This window comes from Gallinula chloropus (genome assembly GCF_964237585.1).
Source record: "Gallinula chloropus genome assembly, chromosome: 10".
NCBI classification, from domain to species: domain Eukaryota; kingdom Metazoa; phylum Chordata; class Aves; order Gruiformes; family Rallidae; genus Gallinula; species Gallinula chloropus.
Genome location: NC_140095.1, coordinates 13,492,939 through 13,513,448, shown reverse-complemented (window position 1 = coordinate 13,513,448; position 20,510 = coordinate 13,492,939). Strand labels below are relative to the sequence as shown.

General features: G+C 59.3%; 2 protein-coding genes across 2 annotated transcripts in view; both read left to right on the top strand.

Moving 5' to 3' along the window:
- Positions 1 to 4,551: 4,551 nt before the first annotated feature.
- On the top strand, positions 4,552 to 10,821 carry LOC311195282 (zinc-binding protein A33-like). The gene is made up of 7 exons (XM_084268662.1): positions 4,552 to 4,596; positions 5,112 to 5,386; positions 5,981 to 6,076; positions 7,726 to 7,959; positions 8,793 to 8,812; positions 9,582 to 9,697; positions 9,811 to 10,821. The coding sequence occupies exons 2-7, from the start codon at positions 5,114 to 5,116 to the stop codon at positions 10,353 to 10,355; spliced, it is 1,284 nt and encodes a 427-aa protein (XP_084124788.1). The 5' UTR covers positions 4,552 to 4,596; positions 5,112 to 5,113; the 3' UTR covers positions 10,356 to 10,821.
- A 4,846-nt stretch (positions 10,822 to 15,667) lies between these two features.
- The window catches only part of FLT4 (fms related receptor tyrosine kinase 4), a gene marked incomplete at both ends in the record, with an annotated part of 53,594 nt that continues 48,751 nt past the window's right edge, over positions 15,668 to 20,510 (top strand). The window contains one exon of the mRNA XM_084268854.1: positions 15,668 to 15,725. Within this exon, the coding sequence (XP_084124980.1) occupies positions 15,668 to 15,725 (58 nt within the window). The remainder of the gene's footprint in view (positions 15,726 to 20,510) is intronic.

Genomic DNA, 20,510 nt, shown 5'->3' with positions numbered 1-20,510 from the left:
GGACTGTTAAGTCTTTCCACTCTGTTTGAAACGGACTCCCACAGGCGTGCTTCCCAATCCCAGCCAGCAGCTGACCCGGGAATTGCCAAGTGCTGCTGCTCTTTGGTCCCTCACAGCTGCACAAAACACACCATCTCACCCCAATGCCCGTGGCTGGGGGAGCCCTTGCCTTGGGGTTCCCCTCTGCAGGGGACAGGCTGGTGGGTGCAGGGGGGCACAGACCAGCGAGCACAGGAGTCACCTGCTGAGGGGCCGCCCAACACCCCCCCATTGCAGGACCCAAGGGCTCCAGCCCCAAGTCACACCTCTGTCCTCTCCCCTGCCCCGGGGCTGGCAGAACCATGGGGAACAGCAGGATCCAGAGGAATCACAGCCCTCAGTGTGTATTGGTACTTAAACCAAAGCAAAACAGGGAAAACAAAACACAGAGCTTCTCCACCCTGTTTGAGCTCCCCTGCCTGCGTTTGGAGACCCAGCCCCAGGGACTGATCTGCAGACCCTCCACTCACGTTCCGTGAAGCCCTCCAGCACCTGGACCCACTGCACCTCCCACTTCACCCCCCTCCTGTCACAACACATGTTTACTGCCCAGAGCAGAGAACCACGAAGGGTTTTGGACCTCATCCACCAGCTTTCAGCCAGACCCTTCCCGAGCCCCGATATCCTCCATCTCCCCAGCGCATAATCAGGCTCTCCAAACGCAGCGTTCTCAGGTCCCAGCCCAGAGCTTGGAGCCTCCCGAGAGGAATAGGCTAAAAAAAGAAAGGAAAACATTAGGTTGCCAACTGAAGCGAGTGCTGAAAGGGAGGAGATGCCAGGAGCACTTCAACAAGAACTCGAGACCGGGGGACGCTCGGGGGTGTGTTTTCAATCCGCAGCCGGGAGACGTGTTCACTGGGAGATGACTGCCACTCGCTGTTAGCTCCCCATCTCGTAGCTGATGTCCCAGAAAGTTACATGGCCACGATGAGGGCATCCTGCCTGTATTAGAGCTTTCTTCTGGGATGGATGGATTAGCACAGCGCATAGTAAAATGGTCCCTCTCCTCTTTTGGCTCCAAAATCTGTATTCGCAGCTCAAACTTGCCAAGATGGAGATGAGCGATTCTGCAGGGGCCATCGGTCCTGCCAGCAGCAAGGGGTGTTATCTGGGAAAATCGAGTCAAAATAGCAAAGGGTCCAGGACTCCCTTGGGTGCTGCAGAGTGTCCTGTGGTACCTGGACTAAGACCACACCTGGAATATCATGTCCAGTCCTGGGCCCCTCAGCTCAAGGACACAGAACTCCTTGAAAGAGCCCAGCACAGGGCCGCTGAGATGAAGGGAGTGGAACACCTTCCTTATGAGGAGAGGCTGAGGGAGCTGGGCCTCTTTAGCCTGGAGGAGACTGAGGGGTGACCTTATTCATGTTTATAAATATGTGAAGGGTGAGAGTCAGGAGGATGGAGCCAGGCTCTTCTCAGGGATGCCAGCGACAGGACAAGGGGCAGCTGGTGTGAGCTGGAGCAGAGGAAGTTCCATGTGAATGTAAGGAGGAATTTTTTCCCTGTGAGGGTGACAGAGCCCTGGGACAAGCTGCCCAGAGAGGCTGTGGAGTCTCCTTCTCTGGAGGCATTCAAACCCACCTGGATGTGTTCCTGTGTGATTTAGTCTGGGTGATCCTGCCCTGTCAAGGTCCGTTCCAACTTGTAAGGCTCTGTGATTCTGTGACTCATCTGGTAGCTCTGTGTCCTGCTGCAGAGCATCGCTCCCATGCCAGCAGCATCCTGCAGCCCCATGCCAGCCCTGGAGGCCAGGTCTCCATTGGCTTGGCCCCAGCCCGGTGCTGCAGAGGGGGTGCTCCTGCTGCTCACACTGCACAGCATGCCCAGGACCCGGCTCCAGTTGGGGCTGACAGGGGAACCGATGGGATGCTGTGGAGCTCATCAGCTGAGCTACCCTGAATTCTGCTGTTTAAGGGTGACGTTTCGGTTATCTGGGTACAGAGGGACTCACCTTCTCCAAACAACAGACCTGGAGCTGCCTCAGGGAGTGTGGAGGTGCAGCTGTCCTCTCCCAGGGCTCTGTGAGCAGCCCCTGGGGAGGGATGAGCTCTCCCAACATACCAGGGATGCTGATTCACAGGGACATCTCCCAGCCTGCGGGCTCAGGCTGCTGGGGAAACATAACCTTTTACAGCACATTTCAGATCTCTGCTGAAAAGCAATTATTGACGCTTTTACCTCTGTGCAGAGTCATACAAATAATGGATCATGTCTCTACAGGCTGCAGCAGGTCAGGGAAGAGCACCCTGGCTCACCTCGGGCTACGTGTCTTGGGCTGGGAGCCTTGTCTGCTGTGTGCATGTCTGTCTGTGCATAGTCTATAACGCTGGAGAAACAGTGGCAAAGCCAGGAGATCAGAGGCTGGACACAGGTGATGAAGCCATTTCCCTCTCAAAAGGATGCATCTAAGGAGATCATACAGCTCCTGTCCAAAATCCACCAGTGCAAAGCCAGCTGTTTCTCAGAGTTTGCTGGCACACAGCGGATGCTGTCACATAATGCCAGCTGTGCTGCCACTGCACAGACACTACTCACTGCAGCATGCTTCCTATCACAATTCCTGCCCAGCAAGTGCTTCCTAGCTCCCAATGCCTGGCAAGCAGTGGGTCTGAGCATCCCTGTCCCACTGCCACCATGGGGACTGGAGCAGGAGGGTGCAGCCAACCCCTGCCCTGCTTATCCAGCTCAGCACTGCTTTGTACCTGGGGGGTTGCAGGAGGCTGCCCAGGGTGCATCTCACCAGCCCATGGCCAGTGTCCCCCAGGACTCTCTGCTCCTCGTGCAGGTGGTGATGCTCAAAGTGGGGCTGTGGCTGTGTGTGTGAGCCCAAGGGGCCAGCAGAGACAAGGGGGAGGCTGATGGCTGCAAACCAGGCTGCATTTCCCAAGTAAGAGCCTTGGAAAATGAAGACAGGCAAATGAGGACGAGCAGAAACCTTTTCTGAACCAGCTGCACGGCTCCAACGGTGAGGAAATGGAGAGCAGCAGGAAGAGGGCAGCAGATGGACACTGCCCACCTCCTTTTTGGGGGATGCTCTGATTCCAACAGGGGTTAGAAGGGATATGGCTGGTGCAACAGCTGCTTGTCCCCACGTGTTCCCACCTTTTAGTTTTCTTTACTTTTATTTCCAGTATCAACAGCCCTTGTGATTTGTCTCACATCCTCCAGTGTTTGGTGCTTCACCCAGCATCCCAGGGCCCACTGTCAGGTGAGCACACAGGGAAGAAAACCCTTCTTCCTCTTGCTGACAAGCCCTTGTGATTACTGAGCCCAAAGCTGTGACCCCAAAGCACTGCTCGGAGCCCTGAAAGCCCTATGGCTGGGAGAGCAAGCTTCAGGCCTCTGGAAGGGAAACTGGGAGGGAGAGACACACACATCACACCGAGACTCATTTCTGCACCGTGGCTGCTGAGGGGCAGCGCAGGGGCAGGGCGGTGCAGGGGCAACGCGGAGCAAAGTGATGTGATGCAAAGTGAAGTGAAGCAAAGCCACACAATGCGATGCAGAGGGATGTCATGTGATGCGATGTGATGTGGTGCAAAGCCACACCATGTGATGCAGAGGGATGTCATGTGATGCGATGTGATGCGTGCAAAGCAAAGCAAACCGATGTGATGCAAAGCAATACAAAGCAAAGCAAAGCAAAGCAAAGCAATGATGCAATGTGATGTGATGCAATGCAGTCCAAAGCAATGCAAAGCGATGATGCAGTGCATGCAAAGCAAAGCAATGCAAAGTGAAGCGATGCTATGTAATGCAGTGCAAAGCAAAGGGAAGCAAAGCAATGCAATGCAAAGCAAAGCAATGTGATGTGATGTGATGTGAAGCAAAGTGAAGCAAAGCAAAATGAAGCAAAGCAATGCAATGCAGTGCAATGCAAAGCAAAGCAAAGCAATGTGATGTGATGCAAAGCGAAGCAATGTGATGCGAAGCAAAGTGAAGCAAAGCAATGCAAAGTGAAGCAGTGCGATGCAGAGTGAAGCAGAGCGATGCAAAGTGAAGCAGAGTGAAGCAGAGTGATGCAAAGTGAAGCAGTGATGCAGAGTGAAGCAGTGATGCAGAGTGAAGCAGAGTGATGCAGAGCGATGCAGAGCAATGCAGAGTGAAGCAGAGTGAAGCGGAGTGATGCAAAGTGAAGCAGAGCGATGCAGAGTGAAGCAGAGTGGAGCAGAGCGATGTCACGCGCTGTGACACGACGCAGAGCGATGCAGAGGGCTGTGATGCCGTGCCTGCCATGCCATGCGGTGCGGGGCGGTGCGGGGCGCGGTGAACCCAGGCGAAGCGACGCGGTGTGACGCTGTGACGTGTGCGGCTCGCGCCCTCCCACGGGCGGCGCGCGACGCCCCCACCAGCCGTTCCGGCCCCCGCACACGTGACCGCGTCACATGCCGAAGCCCCGCCGGGCCCCTGGGCGCAGCTCCCATCCAATGAGCAAGCGGGCGGGCGACCCTCCCGCACGGCGATTGGTCCAGGCGCGCGTCACTCCCTGGGCGAGGCGGGGCGGAGACTCCCAAGTTCGGAGGGTCCGGGAGGGTCCGAAGTGCGCGGCGGCAGGTGTGGGCTGGGGGCGCGAGTGCGGCGGGTCGGGTCGGGCCGGGCCGGGCTGGGAGCTTGGCGGGCGGGCGGGCGGGCGGGCGGGCGGGGGGAGGAGGGGAAGGTTCTCGCCAGCCGGGACCGGCCCGTAGGCAGCGCGGGGGGGCTGCCCGGCCCCGCAGGCTGTGGGGCGGCTGCTCGCGGTCCCTGAGCCGCGTCCGCCAGCCCGGGCGCGCCGCGGGTCGCTCAGGCCCCGTGGGGCGCTCAGCCGGGCCGGCGGGCAGCGGGAGGCTGCCGCTCTGCAGAGCCCCGGCCCTTCGCTGGGCTCCCGCTGCTCGGGGCGTCCGGGGGCGGGGCGCGCCCGTGCGGCGCCTGGGCAGGGCCTGTGCCCGACCGGGCCGGGGGCTGGTGCTCGAGCCCGTGCCGGCGCTCCCCGCAGAGCCCGGCCGGAGGGGGAGCAGAAGCCTGCGCCGAGAGAAGGGGGGCGGGGGGGGTGGTGGGCGCAGGAAGCTGAGGGCGGGATCCGTGTGCCGCAGGGATGGCCGGCAGGAGCCAGGACCGGAGCCTGCGGGAGGAGCTGACGTGTGCCATCTGCTGCGAGCTGTTCAGCGAGCCCGTCATGCTGGACTGCATGCACCACTTCTGCAAGGCCTGCATCCAGGGCTACTGGGACAGCTCTGCCGCCGTCCCCTCCTGCCCGCAGTGCCGCTGCGAGTTCCCCGGCCGGGCTTTCCGCACCCACTACCTGCTCTCGGGGCTGGTGGAGAAGGTGCGGCGCTGCGGCTCCCAGGAGCATCAGCACAGGATGCGGGTGAGTGGCTGTGGCTGTGCTCAGGGAGAGGGGAGCAGGAGCTGTGTGAGCTCGATGTGGCCAGGGTGAGCCCAACACCCCTTCACCCTGCACTCTGTTCCCCTGCCAGGCTGCCTGTGTGTGCCTCACCTGGCCCTACTGCACTGACACTCGTTTAATTCCCTCTCCTGACTCCCTTCTAGCTGCCTGTCCTCTGGGCACTTTCTTTTCTTGCATTTGCTTCCCACACTGCTGTGCCCAGCTTCCATTGCAGCCTGGTTTTGTTTGCCACATAAGGACCACGCAGCTGGGAGTGAGGTGCCAGGTGTGCTGCTTGAGGAGCAGACCTCAGGTGAGGTAACAGCACGCAGGCTTTAAACCTTCTGCAAACAGATATCCTGGGCTGGAGCTTCTCATCTGGGAAACAAAGTTGTTTCATTATGTGTGAGCATACTGAGTTCTCAAGCCTGAGCATCAGGTGGTTTCTTCTCCTTACTGCCTTTGTAAGAAATCCTGTTGCAGCTTCCCCCTAATGCTGGCCTTGGGAACTGGGATTACTCCTGGGTCACAGTGGAGGAGTGAAATGGTCTCACTTTCTTTCCCCTGTTCCTGCAGAAGCGCCTGGAGGATGCTTTGCAGGCTCGCCAGAAGGAGATGGAGAACTTCCTACAGAGGAAGCGTGCAGCGCAGGAGGGGATCTGTGGCCTGACGGTAATGCCCTGTGACAGCTCCTCTCTGTACAGCCTCTGGGCTGGTGTTCGTGGGGGAGCTGTGAATCACTGCAGCTGAGGTTCAGCTCAGCTTCCTGTGAAAGTCTAGATTAATAACTGCTCAGGGATAGGAATGGGCTCCCCCCCAGATGCATGCCAAAGCCTGTCGCTACTGATTATTCAGCGGAGGCTTTGGGAAGAGGCATTAACTGCTCATTAATGCAGCATTTACAGGGTGCATTGGTGCAGCAGAGCCAAGACAGGGTGAGTGGTGAGAGCTGAGCAGCCTGTTCTGTCCATGCAGCACAGCCAGAGGGTTAATTGGAAGCTCTGCAATGCTCTTGTGTGTCTGAAGGGGCGGCAGCAAAGCTGGTGGAGCTGGGTCAGCAGAAGTGTTGGCGCTGTGGAGAACAGTGACCTTGTCACAAGGACTGTGTTTAGATTCATTGGGAAGCTCTGAGATGAAGTGAGGAGCCTGAGGGCTCTCTTCTGGCCTGAGTGGCACCAGGCTGCTACTTGTGACTGATCAGTGAAGCAACAAGAGCCACAGGCTGACTGCTGCTTCCTTCTTAAGTGACATAAAAGTATTAAAAGCCAAAGGAGGGGAGTTTAAGGAAGACAGAAGTAGTTCAGAGGTGAGATAAAACTGATGTGAGACTCTTCCACCTGGAGTCTGTGATCCCTGTGTCTGCATTGTCCCAGACCTCTACCCCATTGCCAGATTTGGAATAGACCTTTGAGGTTATTGATGAAACACAGCAGCTGATGTCCCGTTGCAGTGGAGGAGCTGGCTAAGAGGTGTTAGAAGAGTGAAGGAGAGAATTGCTGATCAGAGCATGCATGTCCTCCATGGCTGTGGTGTGTCTGCACAAGCCCCTGCTAGAGCAGAGGGATGCTGGGGTGCTGTGCTGGCTGTGACACTTCAGGTGTACTCTGGGGGAGATGGGTTTCCTGCTTGTAGAAAGGGATGTGCGTTTTGGGAAGTGCCTCTCAAGAAAATAATGAGGGATAAGGTTGCACTTAGAGATTAAAAGCTTAGAGACTGGGAAAAGAAAAAAATCAGTGGGTGTGTCTTGTAAAGAGGCAGGGAGAGCACCACAAGCTTGGCTGGCTGACTAAACAACTGGGGAAAATGTGACCTCTGAAAAGAGCTGAATGGGATTTAGATCAGCTTGCCTGGCTTCCCTGTCTCCCATACAAACAGGAGCCAGGAAGGACAGAGGCATCAGAGAGAAAAAGCAAGTTACCAGTGTAAGGCAGCTCTGTCCAAGGTCTGGCGCGATGTGAAATAAATCCTCACCTCGACAGCTGAGTCTGCAGCTCCAGCAAAGCAGAAGACCTCCTGTCTTGCACACCAGCAGATTCCTGGTGGTGTGGGAGGGGGCTGTGGGCTCCTGCTGTGGCTGTGTAAGGGTGTCTAGTTAAGGTGACTGAGCCATGGGCAAGCTTGAGTTCGGGTTTGTTGGTTGGGTTTGGTTTTTGCCTTTGGCTCTGCAGCCTTGGGAGTTCTCCTTGTGTCCTGTTCCCCATCCAAAAAGCTGTGGGGGTGTCTGTGAGACTGATTTGAAGGGCTCTGTGTGCGGATTAACAGGCCCAGACGTGTTTTAGCTGCCAACCAGGCTCCTCTTCTACCTTTTTCCCCCTGCTCAGAAAGTGTCCAGGGAGCTGAACTTCAAGATCCGTGGGGAGTTTGCCCGCCTTCATCAGATCCTGGAGGAAGAGGAGCGAGCTGTGCTGGCGGAGCTGGCTGGGCAGGAAGAGCAGTCGCTGGCGCGGCTGCGCGGGGATGTCCACCGGCTGGAGGAGGGGGTGCTGGTGCTGCAGAAGGACATGGAGCGCATTGAGCAGACCCTCAGCAGGATGGAGGAGATGTCACTGCTGGAGGTGAGCGTCCCTGGCTGTCCCTGACAGGAGGCTGAGGGTGTTTCAGGATCTGAATTTGGGATGGGGAGAGTCCTAAGTGACAGCACCAGACTACGCCTGGAGCCGCTCTCCCTCCCATCCCTCTGGGTGTAGGCTGGCAGAGGGCTACAAAGATGATGAGGGGCCTAGAGCATCTCTCGTGTGAGGAAAGGCTGAGAGCTGGGGCTGTTTTGACTGGAGAAGACCAAGAGGGGATCTGATCAGGGTTTATAAATACCTGATGGGTAGATGTCTAGAGGAAGGGAAGAGACTCTTTTCTGTGGTGCTTAGGGACAGGGCAAGGGGCAACAGGCACAAACTGGTACACAGGAAGCTCTGTCTTAATATGATAAACTGCTTTGAGGACGCCAGATCCCTGAGACTGGCTGTGTGGAGATGTTGTGGAGTCTCCTCTTCTGGAGTTACTCAGAACCCACCTGGACATGGTTCTGTGCAACCTGTTCTAGGTGATCCTGCTTTACCCAGGGGGGTTGGACAGTATGCTTTCCAGAGGTCCCTTCCTACCCCTACTGTTCTGTGGATTATCTACCCATTCCACTGGAGCCCAGAGGCTTTAGCCACCAGCAATGTGGTGATCTTTCCAGTATGGTGGGTCTCGAGAGCCTTCCTCCTCCTCTGTCACCCCTGTGAAATTACTTTAGCTGTGCCCAGGCAGTTTCCCCCAGGGTTGGGGTCCTGGCAGGTTGGTTTCCTCTCTGTGCTTTGTGGCAGCAGGAGGCAGGACAGGGAGAGTGTTTGTGCAGCTGCATGACAAACAGACAGTGACTGCTAATTCTCTCTGCTCCTCACTGCAGGTGGAGAGCCTGGATATCAGGTACGTGTCTGGCATGAAAGAAGCAGATTCCCTTTCCAGGAGCTTATCTCTGTCCCTGGCTGGGACCACATGCAGGAGGATCTTATCTCGAGTTTTAAACGCGTCACAAATTGCTCAGCGAGCTGCTGGTGCTGTGCTGGGTGGGGGCTGGTCCCTGGCACAGGGAGGATGCTCTCCCCAGGCAGTGTGTGTGTGTTGAGAGGCTGAGCTGGAAGAGCAGCTGGAGGAGATGTGCTGGGCTGGAACGGGTGCAGGAGCCACACGTGCTGCACATGGGAGCAAGGCTGATGCTGCAGCCTTTGGGCTCTTTGGCTTCTCCTTGCCCATAGCTTCTTGGCACTCATGGGGCTGCAAGACTCTCCCTGAGGTGCAGGTTTGAGGCTGTGAGTGGCTGAGGGACTGACCTGCCATAGGGGAGCATGTCCCCCTCACTGGGGTCTGTGCTGGGATGCAGGCTCTATCTGCAGTCCTGGCCTGCTCACCACTTCAGGCGTCCTGCTTGGGGTGCTGGGTGCTGGTCTGCTGCGAGTCATCGCTCCATGAGCAGTGCTGCCAGATCTGTCTGTCCACAACATGTCTGTCCTGAGCTGGCTGCTGCGCTGTGGATAGTGTTGCATGGGGGGAAGCAGCTGCCAGGGAGGTGTCCATCCCATCCTATCCTTGCCAGATCCATCACATGTAGCAGCATGCTGCAGTCCTGTCCGTGCTCTTCCCACGTGCCTCCCCAGCAGCACAGCAGGAGGGTTAACTGCTGCTCTCTCTGGCCCAGGCCCTCGGTGCGTGTTGAGACCCAGCCAGCCTTCAACCTGGAGCACTTCAGGGACAGCCGCAGCGGGCCCATGCAGTACATCTTCTGGAGACACATGCTGCAGTCCATTCACCCCGGTGAGCAGATGGGTGCAAGGGATGGGGGTGCTGGGGAGGGGGATGCTGGGGCCAGGGATGCTCTGCAGAGGGAATACACAACCAGTAAAATTCTGTGCTCTGTGTCTCTGCAGCTCCTGCCCCGCTCACCTTTGACCCTGAGTCAGCCCACCCCAACCTGGTCTTCTCCAGAGACCTGACAGCAGTGACAGAGAGGAGTCGAGCTCAGCCCGTCCCCAGCAGCCCCCGGCGCTTCCGTCAGTGCGTCAATGTCCTGGGGGCACAGACTTTCAGCACTGGCCAGCACTACTGGGAGGTCTGGGTGGGCAGCAAAACCAAGTGGGACCTGGGAGTGGCCGCTGAGACTGTGGACCGGGCGGCAAAGGTCAAGCTGTGCCCAGAGAATGGCTACTGGACGCTTCGCCTGCGGAACAGGAGGGAGTACTGGGCCACCGCCACCCCCTGGGTGCGCCTGACTCCCTCCCGGCCCCCTCGCAAAGTTGGGGTCTTCCTGGACTGCCAGGAGGGCACAGTCACCTTCTTTGATGCTGGGGACATGTCCCACCTCTTCACCTTCCACCAGGTCTCTGCGGAGAGATACTGCCCCTTCTTCAGCACCTGCTTCAGCGACGGGAGGGACAACGTGGAGCCCATGCGCCTCTGCCACCTGGCCCTGTGAGGGGTGGGGAGGAGCGGGGGGCTTTGGGGTTGCCATCCTGGCTCCTTGCCTCTCCCTGCTGTGTTGCTGGTGGGCTGCTTGTGACCATGCTGGAGCTTAGTTCTGCACACGTGACCTGGTGGGTGGTTCAGAGGCTGTTTTGGTTTCAGTTTTGGGAGCGAGGAGAGGAATGAGTCTCCTCCCCAGCTCCCATCCACACCCCCCCCCCCCCCTTCTCTGTGCTGTGGGTGCCACACTGTTCCCAAAGGTGCCTGGCACCCCTTAAAGAGCATCCTTCTCTTGGAGCATTGCACGGTTCAGTAGCTGCAAGTCCCAAGTGCCTCTTGACACATCTCTGTCTTGTGAACTTCCCAGCTCCAAGAGGTCTGTGGGAAGGGCTCAGGGCTGGCAGCAGAGGGAGCTCAGTGCCCAGTGCGGGTCCTGCTGCTGCCCAGGCCCTGCTCACTGCCTCCTCACTCACCATTAAAGCTGACTAGAAAGACCACTGCCTGCTGGCCCTGCTCATGGCTTGCTTCCTGGTGGGAGGGGGGTTTATTTACACTGGGGTGCAGCACAGTTGGGGGGGTACAGAGCAGACCCCTGCTCCAGCCCAGCACAGGAGCCACAAAAGAGCTGATGTCCTCACCTGCCCCCTCCCTGCACATCTTGCAGGGGTTTTTAGCCTCTTTCTCACCCCCTCTCCCTGTGCCAGCTCCTTGGGAGCAAGGTGGGGGTTTGGCAGCTTCATGGTGGAGGGAGGTTTGAGCCCAGCCCTGGCTCCTTCCTGGGTTTTAAGAGTCAGTTTCCTCTGGCTGGGCCCGGACCACTTGTGTGTGGGAAAAAGGCTGAGTTCCACTTAGGCCAAGGTCAGGAAAGCCCAAAAGCTGCCAGGAGCAGCCAGTCCCAGCTCCAGCCCTGTTTGCCCCCATGCTGGCAGCACTGCCTCTGCAGGGGGACAGCGTAGGGGGCAATCAGATGGATTTGGCTGCTATTCATACCCAGGGCTTCTGGCAGCGTCCCCAGCTCCCTTGCTGTGCTCAGGACTCGGTGCTGGCCCGAGGCAGGAGGTGCTGGGGTGGGTGGGATTGTTGTGTGCACCCCACTCAAGTCCACTGCAGGCTCAGAGCATAAGCCAGAGCTACTCTGATCCTGCATGGCCCCAGTGCTGGCTGTTATCTGCAAATTCCTCTTCTACAGAGCCTCAACTTTCTGTTCTGAGGTAGGGGCCAGGCACAAGAGCTTGACAGCTCCAGCAGCTGAGCCTGGGGCCTGTTGTCTGAACATCCCCTTGCCCAGCAGGGATGGGACAGGGGACCCCATCCTCCCATGGTGCCACAAGGGATGTTCCTCCTTGCTGTGCACCCCCATGGCTGTGTGCCAGGGCTGGGCTCCTCTGTAGCTGCTGGGTTTGAGGCTGCCTGGTATCTGTCCTGGGGCAGGAGAAGACTTGTGCTCAGCTGGAGGAGAGGAAGACCCATGCAAGGCACAGGTGGATGTGCCCTCCTGTGCAGGGGCAATGAGCAGCCCAGGGGTCTGGGCATGGGGTGGAGGGCACCCAGTTATTGGGATAAGCCCCTGCTCTGTGCAGCCTTGCTGGGGGGTTGGGGGCGCTTGGAGGGTCTCTCATGGATTTGTGCTTCCTCACAGTCCCCAGCTGGGCTTTAGCTCTGAGTGAGTTCTGCTCCCTCCCTGCTGAGCCCTGGGCTGGACTCAGCCTCTTCTCCCGACACCTGCCTCATCCTCTGAAATCAGAGTGAAGAAGAGTGAGCTGTTGGCTTGGGAATGCTGCTGTGAGCTGGGCTGTCATCCCCCTCTGCAAGGGCAGCGAGGCTGGTTTGCTGGCAGCAGGGAGCTGCTGAAACCCACGGCCTCTCTGACCAGCCCCCAAACCACAGGCAGATCAGGCTGGGCAGCTGCAGGCAGCCATCCCCGAAACACGACGGGGAGGGGGTCTGCCAGGCCCTGGCAGACGGTGAGCAGAGCCTGGCTTCAGCAGCTGCTGGCAGGGAGGGGGGTGGCTGCCAGCTCCCAGCTCCCGCTGCCCAGCGCTGCCGTGGGCTGGTGCGGCGGCACGGGCTGCGAGCAGCTCGCTGAGACGGGTGCCAGAGCCACCGCTGCCACCTCCCACACCTTCCTCTTCCCAAAGGAAGAGCTGGAGAGGCACGAAACCTGCTTGTCCCAAATCCTCAGGCTGAGCAGGCTCCTGAGGAAGCACATCTTTCCTCTTCCTCCTCCTCCTCCCGGGCTGCGTGCGGTGGGTGCGATGTGCTGCTCCCAGGCAGAGCCACGTTTTGGGGTAAAACATCCTCGCGTGGCCCTGCGGGCAGGGAAGGGCTCTGGCAGGAAGGCTGGGGCAGGCGGAGCCCCTGCCCTGCCCACAGCACTTGCAGCAGCACCCAGAGGTGCTGCTCTGAGCTGCCGTACCTGAGGCATTACCCAGTGAGGAGACTGTCTGCTGTTAAATGCTGCCTGAAAAAACGCCTTTCCCTGGTGAACCACAGATCCACAGAGCACAGACTGTGGGTGTGGTGTGAATACTGGGGCTGGCTGGGCTTGGGTTTGGGCAGGAAGGGACAGAGGGGTGAGTGGGCACCACGGGGATGGGGCACCCCTCTCTGCTCCAGCCTCCGGGCTCTGCTCCAGCCAGGGCTGGCTCCTGTCCCCAGCACCCGGCTCTATTTTCCCTGCAGGTTCCCTTGTTATTTTGTCCCTCAGAGCCCCCCGTGTGCCTTTCCCACCACCACACCTGGGTCTGGGCCGTGTCCAGCACATCCTGCCCTGGTCCCCTGCTGCATCTTTATCCTGTGCTTTGGGGAGGCCCTTGCTCCCTTGGGTCCCCCCACGTGCTGGAAGGGGAACAAGGTTTTAAAGAACCATCCTTTTGTTTCCCAGGGCGGTGACAATGGAAAGGTCCCACAGCCACCCTGTGTGTGATGGAAAATTCCCGGCGGTGGCGGGCCGAACCCGCCCGGGCGAACTGCCGTTAGATGGCAGCATGGACGGGCTGGTCCCGACCACCACCTCCTGCACGATGCCACATTCGGACTGCAGTGGATGGAGGATACCAAAAGCCCTTGATTTTTGGTGCGCCAGAGGATCCCCATGCACCCCCAAGTCAGATCCTCTGCTCTCCTCGCACTCAGCCTCTCCAGGCTTCTAGTCTTGCATTTTCTCCAGCATCTCAGCTGGATTCAGCCCTCCCTCCATCACTGTCCACACCTCACCACCTCGCTGCTCACCTCTCAGGTGCACCCTGAAGCTCACAGTGGTCCCTAATGTGGGTACACTGGTGTGTTGGGGAGCCCTGGGGCTGCCCCACCTCTGGTCACGGCTCCCGGCACCGAGGAGGGGATCTGATCCTGCAATCTCAGCTCTTCTCCCTGCAGCAGTGGGCAGTGCTGCCCCGCTCTGCTGTCCCCAGCTCGGCCTCATCACCCCGTCATCATGGCAAGTTTTAAAAATGCCTCTCTAGAAACTTTCAGGGGTTTGGGGACCCACCTGGGATGGAAGGACAGAGCTGCTTTCCGCTCCTTCCAGATCAAGGAGGGAGGTGATCCAAGCTGAGCATGATGAACAGCGATGCAGCTGGTTCTTTCAGGGTTAAACCCACTCATTGGGCCAGGGGGGAGCCGGGTAAAATAACTCCTGTGTCTTGGAGCCCCCTGACAGCTCTGGGAGAGGGACAGGGTGATATCTTCCATAGGTTTGGCAACAAGAGCAGCTGAGCGCAGAAGTTGTCATGCCTTTCCGAGGAGCACATGGTTCTCATTCGGGCTCTTTCTTTGCTGCCTGCAAGTGTGCATAATTAATACCCCCCCGGGGTGCTGTGTAGCGCCGTCTGAGTGTATCTATCCAGCGCTGTCTGGGCGCGCTGGCAGCCGGCGGGGAGGCAGTGCCCGCTGTGCCACCGCGCTCCCCGCGCTCTGCCATCGCCTCCGTCTGCAGCGCGGTCGCAGTCGGCTCGTCCTGAGCCAGAGCCGCCCGCCGCTGGCAGCGGCAGCAGTGTGGGGGCAGCGCCACTGGAGCGGCACCAGCACCATCCTGCTGCCAACGCCGCGCTCCTGTGCACGGGTTGGGTGTGCCCCTCGCCGTGTGCATGGAACGGGGCTGGGGGGGCAATGTGCCTGCCCCCATAGGGGAATCAAAGGGTAGACAGTGGAATGACAAGGGGGGATGGATTAAAGCTAAAGGAAGGAAGGTTTAAATTGGATATTAGGGGGAAGTTCTTACAGAGAGAGTGGCGAGGGGCTGGAACAGGCTGCCCAGAGAGGTGGTGGGTGCCCCGTCCCTCGGGGTGTTCAAGGCCAGGTTGGATGGGGCCCTGGGCAGCCTTGTGTAGCTCCAGGCCTGGAGGTTGGTGTCCCTGCCTGTGGCAGGGGGGTTGGAGCTCTGTGACCCTTGGGGTCCCTTCCAATCCAGACCATCCTATGATTCTGTGATTCTGTGCTGCTCGCAGCGTGCACAGGATGGATGGCATGAATGGGGGTGCCCCCCTAAATGAGTAGGGGTGCAAGCGTGTGCACATAGGTGTGAGAAAGTGTGTGTGCATCTTTGTGTGCAGGAGGAGTTGGGGTTCAGGGGTGCAAGCAGGATTGTGTGTTTGTGCAGGTGTGAGGTATGGGCTTCGGGGGGGGTGCAGGCACGAAGGTGTGTGTGTGTGGGCAGGTGTGGGATGTGCACGTTCACACGAGGCATGTGAACACTGATGTGAGAGGGTATTTGTGAGAGGCTAGTGGTGTGAGAGGGTATTTGACTCCCTCTGGTCCGAGGGGTCAGGATGTGTGAAGAGAAGGAGATGGGTGTGCGTTTGCACACTGGCACGGGTGTGATGTACAGGGGTGTGCGCAGCCGGGCAGGGCACACACACTCGTGTGAATACACACATCGGTGCGGGGCTGCTCCTGCGTACCCGGGGCAGGGGTGATGCCCACGCGTGGGACACACTCGCCCCCAGCTGCTGGGGGGGTGGGGGGCGGCACACCCATGCACACAGGTGCGGGACACCCACGCAGGTGCGGGGGGCGCAGACAGCGGAGCCGCAGGTGCCCGCACACAGACACGCACACACACACACACACCACCCCCCCTTCCCCGCCCGCCCCGCCCCAGCCCGCCCCGCCCCGCCGCCCGCCCGGCGCCCCGCGGGCTCGGGCGGAGGGCGGCGGGCGGCCCGGGCGGGCGGAGGAAAAGGAAGCGGCCCCGGTGCTCCCCGCCCGCCGCCGCGCGTTGCCGCAGCTGGGGCGCGGCGGGAGCAGACGCTCGGGCGCGGGGCGCTCCGCACCGCTCCGCATCGCTCCGCGCCGCCCCGTACGGACCTGCCCGCAGCCCCGGAGATGAAGAGAGTTTGCACGCTGCCCCTCTGGCTCTGGCTCGGCATTGTCTCGGAGACAGGTGAGCGCTGCGGGATGTCCTGTCCTGTCCTACCCGGCTGGGGTTGCGGGCTACCCGCTCTGCCGCCCGCACCGCACCGCACCTGCGGGCGCGCTGGGGATGGAGGTGTCCCGGCGGGACGGGACGGGACCCGGCGCTGCCGCCCGCATATGCCCCCAGACCCCGTAGGGACCCGCACCGCCTGCCGCGGCGTCCCGTAACCCGGGCGGGATGTGCTGTGACCTGGCGCTGCCCGCTCCGGGCTCCCCCATCCCCGACGGGAACCGGCACTCCCTGCCCTGGGCTCCTCCATCCCTCATGGGTACCGGCACTGAGGTACCTCGGCCCCCCAGTCCTGCCACAGCCCGCCCTGGGGTCCCCCATCCCTGGCTGAGACTTGCCGCGGTACCCGCCCGGGTGTCCCCGACGGCTGTGCCAGCATCCCCGCAGCGGGAGGACGGGACGGGAGGACCCTGCCGCTGTCCCTGCGGGCTCCGGGACAGTGGGATGAGGCTGTGGGTGAGCCCAGGCTGTGTCTGTGCTGTGCGTGTGCTCGCTGCAAGCAGGGAGAAACCGTGTCGGAGCCTTGCTGGAGGGATTTTGCTGTGTGGGGAAGCAGGGGACCGGGAGGGCAGGCTGGAAGCCTGGCTCCCTGCTCTGTTTATTTATTTTTTCGTGTACAGAGTCATTAATTTGGGAGCACGGGGCAGTGTGTTGGGGAGGAAGGCGTGAGGAGGCGGTGGTCTGTGCTGTGCTGTCCCAGCTGGCTGCTGACTGCTCAGGTCCACCTGGGAAGTGACCCAAGGCAGATCCTGGTGAAATGCTTTTCCTTCCCATAGCACAAAAAGCTGTTGGGCAGCAAGTCTAAGGCCCTGGCTGTGGTTTGGGTCAGGTGGATGTGGGACTGTGGCAGAGACAGGGCTGCAGCACCCTTCCAGAGAGCAGACACCATGGGGCAGAGCCCAGTTGGCGCTGCCAGGGCTCCTGCTTGTGCCAGTAAAGCATTTACAGCCCAGATAAGAGTGAGACCAACAGAAAGTTAGTAATGCTGGAAGCTTGCAACGTGGGGAGATGAATTTTGGGAGCATAAATAGAATTTTCTATAGCCTCAGCTCAGTGACTCACTGTCGCCGGCGGCGTTTGCTGCCGTTGTGGAAGTGAGCTCACGGGAGGGCTGCGGGTCTGTCCGTGGAGGTGTGGTACACACAGCATCTCCAGCAGTGGCACCGTGAGCCTGCTCTGCCCAAAATGCTGCCGATGGCCCTGGTGCCACAGGGCTGAAGGACCCACCGGGCTGCCAGAGCTCAGGGGTTGCTCTGGGAGGCAGGGCAGAAAGGGACTCGCTGCTGGTGGCATCGTGGTGGGAGCTGCAGCTGTTCAAAGCTCTCTTGTTAGCAATTTGTAAAGCATCATGTAGCTCTTCTCAGGTTCTTTCATCTCCCGGAGGTGCGGGGAGCGGTGCCTGGGAGGCTGTGGCCAGCGCGGCTGCATGATGTGTGGGCCTCGTCAACACAGGGCTCTGCAGAGCTTTGAAGCTCTCCAGTGCTGCCTGATTAGTGCAGCGACGAAGGGCGACGTGGAGCTCAAGGGGGGGGGACTGAACCCTGGGGATTTGCTGCCTCTTTTACCTGAGACCAATTTGTCAGTGTGTGAAGGACCCACAGATTTCCTCCTTAATCATAATCCCAACTGGATGCAAGTATTTGCTTCCCTTGGAAGCTGGGATGGGGATGTGAGACTGTTCCACCTGAGAAGGGTGAAATATTAATCTCAAGATCATGAAAGGTGTGTTCTGGCTCTGTGTCCTGCCTGGTCCTGCACCCTGGTGCCTGGTTAAACAGGACAGAGCTAGCAGGGGATGTGGTGTGTAGGAGCACACAGGTTCTCCCTACGTCCCGGCTCTGTGGTGCTCCCAGGATGGAGTGGAGCTGGGGAGCTGACCATTGCAGGGAGTGGGATGGGGGAAGCAGGTAGAGATTCAGCCCCAGCATCCCAGGGTGTCTCCCAGTAACCCTCAGTGGATGTGGCTGACAGCGTGTTCCCGGGGCTGTGATGCTCTCAGAGCAGTGCTTACCACCCTGCAGCCCGCTGGGGACTCCAGCTTGTTGCTTTCAAGATCCTCTGCCCTTTGCGTGAGGGAATGGCTCGTGCTTGTGTAGGACCCGAGCCCGTTACCTTGGCCGCCGCTGCTTGCCCTCCTGTAAGATCACGCAGACCTCCCCAGCCGGGTGCTCAGACAGCCCCGTGCTGACCGTGCCAGCAGCAACATTCGCCTTCGCAGCTGGGATTTAAGCAGTCGCTTTATTGGGAGTAATAAACACAGGCCCTTTCAGCAACACCCTTTCGTGCAAGAGCCCACGAGAGCAGAACGAGCCCTGCTCCAGCTTAACCCAGTCGCTCATTAGTGATGAAGCAGAGCCAGGGCCTCTGAGGAGGAGGAGGTGGGTGTTGGGAGGGATGCTGGGTCCCCAGGGGTTGCTGGGGAGGAGGCAGCCGCAGCCCTTGTGCCCTGTCCTCTGCTTAGGGTGGCTTTGGGTGAGTGGGCTGCAACTGCTGTGGCTGGGCTGCGTGAGCCTGTGGCTTGCTGCCTGTGCAAGTAGCCGTGAGGGTGTGTGTTGCTGAGCCCAATCTGATGGCCAACTGAGGGGATGCTCTGTTGGCAGCACAATGTCCCCTGCCAGTACTGGTGGAGTAGAAGGGGGATTCCTCCTGTGTGTCCCATCCCCCTCCTGCCTCTCTCCTTGCCCCATCGCTGTCCCTGGGGTTTCTCTTGGCCCCAGGCTGGTGCAGAGTTTTCCAGGGCAGGCGTGGGAAGGGCAGGTGTTCTTGGCCGGCCAGGAGGGAACTGGCTGTTCCCCATGTCCCGGGGCAGTTCCTGGGGAGGGAAAGGGAGAGCAGGATCCCACGGGAACGGCAGCAGGAGGGGGCCACGGCCAGGCAGCAGTTTCGTGGTTTCTCTGGTGCCGTGCGGGGCATCAGCAGCACTCAGGAGGTGGCTTTGCAGAACAGCTGCTGAGCAGATGGAGGTTCTCAATGGTTCTTCTGGTCTGCTCAGCTCTCAGCAGCTCTGGAGGCCAGTGGGAGTGTTGGACATAGCACCCATCTCACACACCTTCTCAGCCACTCAACCTGGCACAGCAGAGGTGTTTCCAAAAGAAAGAGGCACCTTTTCATTCAGCCTGCCAGACCAAAACAGCCCCAAGCCATGGGGACCAGGCTGGGGACTCCTTCACCTGCAGTTTGGGGGGGGCTGTGTATTTAAACCCAGTGGAAGGAGAAAGCTGTAATAAGCCTGGTGTGATGGGGGATCCTGGGGCTTCCTGCAGCTGTGGGGAGAAGCAGAAAGCCCAGTGGTGGCCAGACCCCCCAGGCTGTGCTGCCCATGGAGGGTGGGGAGCTGGAGTGGAGGAGCTGCAGTTGTGGTGATTTCCATGTGAGGAATGGCTAAACCTTGCAGGGTTCTTCTGCTGGTGCCTTGCAGAGGAGGGCTGCAAAATCACTGCTGGCCTGGAGAAGGCAGTTTCTGGTAGATTCTCATGCTGGGAGGATGAGGAGCGTGGAGGGTGCTGGTGGCTTGTTGCACACCACCATGCAGTGGTGGAGCTCATCACCACGGGGCCTTGTGGGTGTTAGGTGTTTGCCTGAGTCCAAAGGCAGTTACACGTGGAAAGATACATGGGTTTGCAAGAAAGAAATCCACAGGTACTTACAGTTTGGGGTGGGAAAGCAGGGGGACCTTCAAGCCAGCGGTGCCAAGCACCATGTTTCACCTTGACCTGCACCAGGCACCTCCTGCAAGCTTCTGCCTGGGCAAGGGGCTATGGGGAGCCGGGCATGAGGCCCTGAGAGGGTGCCATGGGGGGAACCGTGCAGCCTGGTGTATGCCAGTGTCTGCTGGGGAGGCCAGCAGTGAGCCTTGCCCCAGGCCAGAGCTGGAATTATCTTTTGTCCTTCGTTAGGAAAAGAAATACTGCTGCAGCTGCACTGGCATCTAGTGACTGGTTAAATTAATTCCAGGGTTTTTATTGCCTCTGGCTAACCCAGACCTTTGTTTCTTGTTCCACGTTGTTAAAAGAGAGGGTTAGCCAGGTCCCGGGGGGGCTTTTTCTCTCTGGTCAGCATAGTTTTGATGTTTTGGGCGCAGGGTATTACTGCCCATCCGCGGGGCCTCATTGTTAGTGTGGAATAGTGGAAGTGGAGATGGCCTGTGGTCAAGTCGGCGAGGAGGCAGGAGCCCTGGGGCCCGGCGTGGCCGCTCGCTTTGGTGAGCGGCTGCAGGCAAATCGCTCCATCTCTAGGTGCAAGTTCAGCAGGAGCAGGGTGAAGACCTGACCCCGCGGCAGCCGGTGGCCACACTCCCACTGAGTTTTACAAGCGGAGGATATTAAGCAGGGAGTCTCTCCTGGAGTCTGTTCCCTGCTGAGGTAGCAGAAACAGGTTTCAGCCGGTGACTTGTATTTCACCTTACAACTTCTCCCACGTGTGAATTGTTTTTCTTGCTCTGTTTCTGCCCCCTCCTTCCAGGGTGAGGATCTCCAGCGCAGGCTTTGCGGGCCAAACCTGGAGGTGCCGTGGGACGGACGTCATGTGCTAATGAGGGAGGATCGGTTTAGGGGGTCAGGAAAGGCTCCAAACTGGGGAAACATGGAGAATGGGGTGGGGAAAGGCAAGGGATATGTCGAGTGAGCACTGTGGTCTCCCCTTCTTGGAGCAGGCAAGTGGCTGCTCCCTGCTCTGCGCAGTGAAAGGCAGCTTGGACCCCGGGGCTGTCCCCAGGAGGGACCATGAGAAAGGGCTGACTAGATT